A 9,850-nucleotide genomic window follows, 5' to 3' on the forward strand; every position below is an offset into this window, starting at 1 on the left:
TGTTGATCGACCAATCGCCGCTGTTTTAATTTAAGTGCGAAGCCTAATTTCTAGAAAAACTTAATTTCTAAATCTTAATATTTCAAAGCCTAATTCCAAAGCCTAAAGTATTAGTTTTCATTTTTTTCTTCTAATTCTATAAGCGTCAAATGTTTAAATCTAGAAGTCTAGTAATAAATAGACTATTAGTAATAATCCTAACAGCACAAATGTCGATATGTCGATTGTAAATTGACTTTGCTAAGGGCATTTAGTAGTCGACTGTAAATCGATTTTGTACAGACGTTCTTCCAATGTCGACTTTAGGACATCTAGTGCGATTTACGCTCACAAAGCTTAAATGTGGAATCATTTCGTCCTTGTTGTTTAATTACAATTAAACATGGATGAATGCTGTTCATGAGCGTTGTAAGCACGAATCGGATACAACCTAGAATGGTTGACTCAAAGTCGGTTTACAGTCTTTAAAGTGGGACATTGTATGACTTAGAGACATCTCCAACGGTGCGTTCCGTTTCTTGTATAAAGCGCATGAGTATTTAGTGCATGGCATGGAATGCAGGATTCTTAACATTCCGTTTCTCCAATACATTCTATGCGGTTTTAGTAACAGAACGGATTCGCAATGAATTCATGCAGCGGACGACAATTTAAAATTGACTGAATTACAAATGCATTCAATAATTACTGTTACATTTTTTTTTGACAAAAGATTTATATTTTTCGAGCAGCATTTACAATCTTATTCTGCAGGAAAAGAAAAATAAAACATTTTATCAAAATATCCAAAAAGGATGTTTAATACCTATTTCTAAAATATTAGAAATTTAACAAAAATTTTACAGATTATTCTTACATATATTCAACAATTATAACAAAATTCGAAATCAATTCACTGTGAAGCAACTTGAAGTTATAAGAATTTAAAATATAAAGATTTTAAGGTTAGACTTGAGATACTGTCACTGTCAACAATTTTTCATTTTTTTCAGAAATAATTAGTAATAGAAATTCAAAAATATATTTCTGCATTTTAGTTATGAATAAATGATAAGATTCTGTATACAATCTTTATTATTCAAATCATTTGAAAACAGTACATATTCAAAATCAAATTTTAGAAACTTTTGCTATAATTATATATATAAAACATCCTTAAAATCTGTTATTTTTATTTTCCTCTTTTTTACTTTCCTATTTTGTAAGAATATGACTAATGTAAACTTAACCTTTATCAAAATCTACTATTTTATATTCAGGAATTTAAAATGATATGAAAAATAGCGATAATATATTAATCAATATATCAATATATTAATTTTTCAGTATTATATAAATCATTAAAAACCGATATTCTATAGCGGTATACTCAAAACAGAGATCCAAATACCAATATTGGATGTTGGTATTCAACTGAAATTTTCATAATATGTCAGTATATGCATAATTTTTCGGTAATATCAGAGTATTATATTGTATATATATTATATAATATATATATATATATATATGAAATGTTAAATTAAAAAAAAATTTAAGTATTCTAAGCATCCTACTTACGTATCTTTAACCTTTACTTTTACCCCTGATTTTGAGTACACTCCCAACCGAACCACCCATAATTTCAGTTTCGGGCTAAAATATGTTGAATACATAAACTGCATGAACTGCTTCAACTCGAGAGACACTTCATGCGGTCTCATGCACTGGAAGAGGCAGGGTCATGCAATTGGCTGTAGGTTGAATCATGCATGTAGCGAATGTGCTTGAAGAGAAACGAAGCTTTATGCTTCTATGTGCATCATACAAGAAACGGAGTTTGCAGTGTGTCGCAATTTCATTTTGATCATGGTTAGATAACGTTACTTTTCCAATGCAAGTAAATGCTGATGTATCTAAAGGTGCAGTCGAGTTGTTGCTACAAATGCTTCGAAGCATTTTTTGATTGGTCATTTAGTAAAATTCTTTCTTCTGATTGGTCAATCAAATACTATTTAAAGCATTATAGCGGCAACTCGATTGCATCCTAAGTGAACATCCAGAGTTATACTTATTTCATCTAAAACGACTACACAGTCTTTATTTGTACTATTATTAAATTGTGAAACTTTTATATTTAAAATTTTTTTAATTTCATACAATATTCTTTATATAATATACTTTAGAATTTTAACTTTTCAAGTTTTCTATTTAACGTTCTAATAGATGGAAGTAGGAAGCCCTGACGCAAAAGCTCTCTATCCTGATATACCACAAGCAAATTTTAAATGATATGCTTTGATTAACATTGCACATCATTTTGGAATTTTATTATATTTGTTACTTAAAACCTGTATCTGATCTTCATGCAAAAGTTGTCAAATAATTATAGGAAACTTTTTAATAATGCGTACTTCTTTTTTTAATTTCTTAATTCTGTTTTTATATTTGTTTTGCAAACGTTTATGTCTCTTTTTCATACACATTCGTAACAATTCTGACTTTAGGGAGTCGACTTCTGTAATTCGAGATCACTCACTTTTCACACTTTCATTTCATGTGAGTTTGTCTTGTGATTCTGTAACGACAAAATGAAAATACGATCATTAGACTTTGCCGACTTTGTGGAAAAAAATGTGAAAATGTGAAATGAAACAGTCCGCGGTTCGATTCACGCTCGCACTTAAAAATCATTTTATCCTTGTTATTTATCAAATGTTAAACAAAGACAAACGACGCTTATAAATGTTGTTAGCATAAATCATATCAAAGCCATAAAGTTAAATTTATTTTTAATTTTTTTCCAATTCTAGAATTGAAAATGGATGACGAATAAGTCGAACTTCGATTAAAAGTGGTTAAAAGTAAACCGTGAATTATGGAACTGGGGTTAAATAATTTCCTGCCATTATTTACAAAGTCAATCCTGTTGAAAATAAATATCTCTAAGCATTCTTCGTGCAATTCTCATATGTGATTCAAAGATTTCTTCATCCTTTTCATCCAGTAACAAAATTGCTACCATGTATATTGCTATTTGATTTTATTTTTGTCTGGATTATGCAAAATTATATATTTAATCTTAAAACTGTCAATTCAGTCAGCTGTGGTTCCTCTCTCGCTCTATTTCTCAGCCTTTCTTTCTCGGATCTTATCATTCGACAAGAACTTTTTTGCTAACGAACTTCTTTGAGATTGCTTGCAATTGCACCATGATAAAAGTTAGGGAATCTGATACTACAAATCTGTTTAATATTTTATCTTCCAGGTGGGCATTTCTTATCTATATGTTTTAGCGATAAGTATCTTTCGGAAAACGATTCATTTGAACACCTTTCATAGATCTATTATTACCAACCAACTGCTGCACAGGTTACCATCTTACCAATGTCTGTATAAAAATTATTAAAATATTTTGCATAATATTATTCATTACATAATAACAAGAAAACATTTATATGTAAATATAATGTTTATATTTAATCTGATATTTTCTTCAATAGAATTAAATAATTACTTCAGAGTTTGAACTCTACAACTATCTAACCTAACCTAACCTAACCTAACCTAACTGACTTAACTGGAAGTAAGACATCTAATGCGGAACCAATTAGCACTAAGCATACGCATTGGCGTTAAGGCATGTAGAATAGGGAATATCGAACTGTCCAGAACTCTGGGATATAATATCGAACTTACACATCAGAGCTCTGATTGGACTCATTATTCCCTGTTGCTTGTGCCTATTGCCTGTGCCTATTGTGTTTAAGCCTTTACTTTCTTTATACTTACTCTACACTGTTCTACGCTGAGATCATTTGGAGCGACTCCGAGCAGTTCCCAGAGAGACAAAACGAACAATGCTGCATTTCACAATATATAATTTCAGCGATGTTTTTTCGTTGTACAAAAACAATCACGGCTAAGACTATCTTCATCTTCTGATTCCTGAAGACGAAGATAGCCTTAGTTGTAGTAGCTTCTGATTGGATAACGAAAAAACACCCTTGATAGGTTGAAATTTTTATTCTCTGTTTTTTGTTCCCTATTCTTTTCATTGTGCGCAGCTCCTAATTCGGAACGTACTTTGTGTTTGGGGCTCCTTCCATTTGAATCATGTAGGTGGCGTTTAGATATCTAATAAAAAAATGGCTTTGGGACAAAGGGATTAAGGATCTTGTTAGCAATGTGAGCTTACAAAAAGTCTCGTTGTATGTATATACTATCGCGTTTATTGAGTAAGAAGTGTGTAACAATTATGACATGCAAGTTCACTAGAATTACGAAATTTAGCAACTGATATTTTCCAGGCCAAGGCCCTTATTGACAATTCTTCAAATGAAAGTGTTAGTATATGATGATTATGACTTTAATGCTTTGAATATTACTTCTAATTATATAGAGAAATGGAGATATTTACATGGCATTTCACTATAGTGCGCTGATATATATTCTATTCATTTTCTGTATTTTACAGATGTTTAGTCCTATACAAATAAAGCATGAATGTACAACCATAGAAGATGTAAACACAAGTAATAGAATTAATAGCTCAGATAGTTCTTTGTATCCTTTTATCAGTCAAGATATTGGATATAAGCACCGTCAGTTGTCTCAATTTTGGGAACAAACGCAGTTATCAAACGAGGTACCTGCGAAAAATGAAATTCATGATCAACAGACTATGTTCCGAGCAGAAGTAAATATTTACATAATATTGTGACATGCATTTAACAACTTAGCAAGTGATTTTATTCAGTTTTTTTTATATTCAGTTTTATGTATTTTTGTTCTAGGAAGCTGGTAGTTTATCATATATGCAAAATGGCATATTCCTTTCAGTTGATCAAGAGGATGGCAACAATCAAATACAAACAAATAACCAGTGTGATTCTCTGAGTACAAGTAATGTCATAGTTCAAGAAAACAAACAGTCACAATCTGTACAGGATTTGAATATAGGAAATATTAGTCAAACATTAACAGCACAATCGCTGACTGTAAGAAACAATCGTCTTGGAAGGCCATCCAAAAGTTCTACGGAATCTAGTACAGGAAAAAAGTTAAAATGTCAATGTGAGATTTGCTTCAAAGAATTTGGACACAAAAGTAATTTATTTATTCATATGAGAACACATAATGGAGACAGGCCATATAAATGCAACCAATGTGAAAAATGTTTTACACACAGTGGAAACTTGGCTATACATATGAGAACGCATTCTGGTGAACGCCCATATGGTTGTCAGATATGTGGAAAAATGTTTAGCCATAGTGGAAATCTTTCCACTCACTTAAGAACTCATTCGGGTGTAAAGCCCTACAAATGTAATGTGTGTGGTAAAGAATTTAGACACAGTGGTAACTTGTCAATACACGAGAGAATACATTCCGGAATTAAACCATTTCAATGTAAAATTTGTGGGAAAGAGTTCCATCACAGTGGTAATTTAACAACTCATATGAAAAAACATCCTGTAAATACAGATACAAATCTAACTGATTGTGAAAACAATCAAAAGCATGTACTGCATACTAGTACTGCAGATGTTAATATTACCGCTTCTTCAAATTATTTAAATAATGTATCTTTAACGCTCAATGATGACATTAAATTAATGCATAATACTAGTAATGTGGTTCCTATAAAGAATGAAAGTACAGAAGATACTGTATTAAATACGATGGGAAGATTAACATCTACTTCTAGTTGAAGGTATACACTATTATTATTATGCAGGATGAGAATATATAATTTGTTACAAATTGATACTATCAATAATTAGATAAAAAATTGAAAACTCAAATTCTTGATGCCTTAATGATAAGAAAGTATCTGTTACATGACTTTTTCAAAATGTAAATTTTTTCAGTTTTAAGAGATCTTTTTGAACTGTTAAAAAATTTTTTGATTTGATGATATTGATTTGTAATAAATTACATACAATACCTGCACATTAAGAATTTTTTTAAATGTCCCTAGTATTTTTTCATTCAATGCTCTACTTGTAAACAAGCAATTTTTTACTGACAAAGGCAGCAATAGCTTTCATTTTCTTTGTGTAATTAAATGATGGTCTTCCTAAATATAATATTATTATATGTATATAAAATTATAAACATGCGTGTTTTATGTAGATTTATTTAAGATCAAGTGGTTCATGATTATAATGATCTGTGATGTTTTTGAGTTACTAAAATAGGATATGAGAGGAATAGAAACAATATTTTTATTTTAAAAATATCTACCATTTATTTATATAAATAACATGTTCTATATTGTTCAATTATTTGTGTTTATACAAGTATGTTATAATCAATATCAGACTTAAATAAATAAGTTATTATAATTATTATTATATACTCTGAGTATACAAAGTATAACATGTATAAAAATAATAAAAATATATTTGTATCTTATTTTGAGCTCATATGTGCAATTTGAGATATCTAATAAGTGATAAATTGCTCGTTAAAATCTTTATTAGCCATATTTTTATATTTAATTCTTATTGTTATTGAATTTTATTTTAATAAATTATCTTTACTTTCAATTTTTTACATAGTATGTAGCAGATATTGATTGAGTAGTATAATTTGCACAAACAAGATATATAAAAGACTGTAACTTTTAATCGCATATATGCAAATATAAAATTTCAAATCTATCTAACGATTCTAATTATTTTTTTATATAATGTTCAATAATAAATTTTTAAACAAATTTATAAACTTGATTTTTAATAATTTCTTTTTATAGTTACAATTATACATATATACACAATGATCTACAATTTAAATTATCAAATTTAAATTTCAAATATACATATAATGAATATACTATGTGAAATTTTTATATTATTATTATATTGCTTAATACAATTTATAATTTATACTGGGAATAAATTAAACTACTTACTTTTAAGAAGAAAAATTTGATTCCAATGTATTATTATATTATTTTATGATTAATACTTTAGTTTCTTTTTCATAAAGTATATATATATTTATATATATATAAGCTAAATATAATAACATTATTATATATAGCTTATTTATATTAGTTAAGAATATAGAATGTTATCTGTCATGTATTAATATTTGTTATAAAGTCATTGGTGTAGACTAGGATATTACAATGTTAACATTATAAACTTGATTTTAGTAAAAAAATTACTGTATATATTATATTCTCCTGTATCTTGTACCATTCATTTTCATCAAATAATTGCTTAATAAAATATTTGTATACAATTAACGTACGACCTTCAAAGGGACAGTCATGTTCCGTGGTAGACGGGCTGCAAGAGATTCTGCTACATTTTCAGAAAGTTCGTACCAAATATATTTTCCAATTACAGGCACATCTTCCAATGGTAACTTGAAGGATACCAATAATGTTAAGCACAGACCATCACCTTCTTGTTCACCGCTAAATTCTACAGACAATAAACCATGTGGTTTATGCTGTGGTACATCATTTCCAAATATTTCCTAAAAAAAAAATTACCTGAATATATATACATTCGTACAAAATCTTTCAATTACGTTTTTCTCAAATATATATATTATATATAGTAAATATATATATATATATATATAATTTATATGCAATTTATTTATTATTAATGTAAAAAAATGTGCAAGATTAGATTTTTTAATTTTAAAAACAATTTTTCATTGCAAAATACATGCAATATAATGTATATATTTGATATTTAATAATAGTTCATTAATACTTATGTATTTCATAAAATATCTAATACTTTCCTAATATACTCACAGTCATAAAGCTATGTAGAATAGACAATAAACTACGATTTGGATTAAGTTCACAAATTGGTGGATTGTATTGTTCAGTATCAGATAGCACATGTAATCTGTTTCTATTAACAAAATTTATATAAAAATATTATATTAAAAATATTAAAAATATATATTATATAATATAAAAATAATTACACTATAGACATATTATATATAGTTAACAATAAAATAGAATTGTAGTAATTGTTAGATATTAATACAAATGTATAATACTTACGTTGCTCTCTTTTTAGATGTAACTATTAATCTTAACAATAATTTTGTGTGTGATTTGGTCACAGGCATCAAATGAGGATGTTGGGGAATAGTTTTATTTGAAACATAACTTTTACCCCGGTCTAAGAGATATATTATATCATTAGCTCTTAATGGCAAGTCATTTATGTTTCGTACCCAGCATGCTTGTAGTGATTCCTCATTTGCCTGATCGGGAGTTTTTAGAATACCGCCAACTATATCCCCGGTAAAAACAAAACGAAACCATGTACCATTCGCGCATTCTACTAGTATCAGAGTTGTTGGTGCTATCACCAGACCTGTCTCTTCCAAGACTTCTCTCTTCACAGCACTTATAAGATTTTCATTCTTTTCCACTCTACCGGCTGGTAAGTACCATTTTCCAGTACAAGAAGCTTTTGCTTCTTGTATCATTAACACTTCGCCTTGATCATTTATGACAACAGCGGCAACTATGTATGTTACTGTTTTCAAGCAAATGGGAATATGTGTTAGTTGACCTGATTTTGCACCTGCAATATATGTTAGCTATATTAAAATTTTCTCTTTTTGAAAGAAAGAAAAAGGTACTCTAACAAGAACATTATAAAAGTGCGACTGCAGTACGAAGGTATCAGACATACCTGTTGTATCACTTGCAAGAGTATGTACATTGAATATGTCATTTTCTAATGCTTGTCCGGCAAGCAACAATTGAACTTGATTCTCTACAAGATCTGACATATTTTATATATATATTATATATAATATGTACACATACACTGAAAATAGTATCACGTCGCGTACAGAACAATATTTGATTGCAAATATATGTTAAGTTGCAATTTAACACAATCAGTGTGAAAGTGATAGCTATCAGCTGCCAGTAAACGCGTGGAAAGACGCATCAAAATATGTCAGTGTCGCTTCAGTGCTGTATCTATTACTGAAATATAGGAGGCACTGGAACGTCTGAAGCTACATATACATTCATGTGCCAAATTCCCTATGCGAATTGTTGCAAAAATGCAAAATTGAAGAAGAAAGAATTTTGCCTATTTTGGCAAAGTTCTCACTTATACTTATCAATTGTATTCCATTTTGTAGATAATAATAAAAGTACAATAGTAAAAATTAAATACTCTCTTAAATCCTCAAACTTCTGCAGAAAACATTTTTGATATTTTAAAGATATCGCTCTATTAGAGCGGTTGCTCATCATCAGAGCTGTCAAAATTGAAGAATGTTATTACACATCCTCAAAAAGTATTCATATGTGACATAGCGTGAGCATAGTAATCTACAATGTGGTGTTATATTCTTACTTGCACCGTCATTGTGTTGCAGTGACGGCACTGCGAGGAAATACCCTGGACGCAGAAATAAATCGTGTGCGGAGGAGAAAGATGAATAAAAAAAGATCTAGAAGTATTTTTGATTATATAATAAAAGATAAAAGATATTAAGAGCATTTTGCAAGCATAAGTAGCAAAATTAATATATCTCATGTTGATCGTATTGATGGGTTGTAAGTTGTAATTAGTTGTAATATTGATCTGGCATTGTAGTTGGCAGTTTTAATCTATTCTATAATTTGACGGGCTATTTATTTCTGTATACGAGGAATCCAACTCTATATATAAAATGGACGAAGTTCTTTACAATTTTGTACTCCAACTTCAAAAAGCGCAGAAATGATAATTAATCAATCTCCTTGCGGTCAATTTGTAAATGTGTTTTGGCTAAATTAGTCAATTAACAAATTTTGTTAACATAAGATTTATTGTTAAAAATAGGCATAATTTGCAATGATCGATAAACGCTATTC

The 9,850-nt window shown here is 29.0% G+C and overlaps 2 protein-coding genes across 2 annotated transcripts; one reads left to right on the forward strand and one right to left on the reverse strand.

Annotated features, from left to right (window-relative positions):
• Positions 1-4,456: 4,456 nt before the first annotated feature.
• On the forward strand, positions 4,457-5,693 carry LOC105620492 (zinc finger protein OZF-like). Its single transcript, XM_012201984.1, has 2 exons — positions 4,457-4,678; positions 4,776-5,693. Exons 1-2 carry the CDS (start codon positions 4,457-4,459, stop codon positions 5,691-5,693), a joined length of 1,140 nt encoding a protein of 379 aa, XP_012057374.1.
• Positions 5,694-7,233: 1,540 nt separating this feature from the next.
• LOC105620493 (8-oxo-dGDP phosphatase NUDT18-like) lies at positions 7,234-8,766 on the reverse strand. Its single transcript, XM_012201985.1, has 4 exons — positions 8,667-8,766; positions 8,024-8,555; positions 7,763-7,865; positions 7,234-7,473 (listed from the first exon to the last, which is right to left on the reverse strand). The coding sequence occupies exons 1-4, from the start codon at positions 8,764-8,766 to the stop codon at positions 7,234-7,236; spliced, it is 975 nt and encodes a 324-aa protein (XP_012057375.1).
• Between the last annotated feature and the right edge of the window lie 1,084 nt (positions 8,767-9,850).

The sequence above is a fragment of the Atta cephalotes genome, assembly GCF_000143395.1.
Source record: "Atta cephalotes unplaced genomic scaffold scaffold00027, whole genome shotgun sequence".
In the NCBI taxonomy this organism is placed as follows: domain Eukaryota; kingdom Metazoa; phylum Arthropoda; class Insecta; order Hymenoptera; family Formicidae; genus Atta; species Atta cephalotes.

Coding starts and splice junctions, on each gene's coding strand:
- LOC105620492 (XM_012201984.1), top strand. CDS start 4,457: ATGTTTAGTCCTATACAAATAAAGCATGAATGTACAACCATAGAAGAT. Junction 4,679..4,775: donor AGACTATGTTCCGAGCAGAA/GTAAATATTTAC, acceptor TTTTTGTTCTAG/GAAGCTGGTAGTTTATCATA.
- LOC105620493 (XM_012201985.1), bottom strand. CDS start 8,766: ATGTCAGATCTTGTAGAGAATCAAGTTCAATTGTTGCTTGCCGGACAA. Junction 8,556..8,666: donor TCTTGCAAGTGATACAACAG/GTATGTCTGATA, acceptor CATATATTGCAG/GTGCAAAATCAGGTCAACTA. Junction 7,474..7,762: donor TTCTACATAGCTTTATGACT/GTGAGTATATTA, acceptor TTTTTTTTTTAG/GAAATATTTGGAAATGATGT.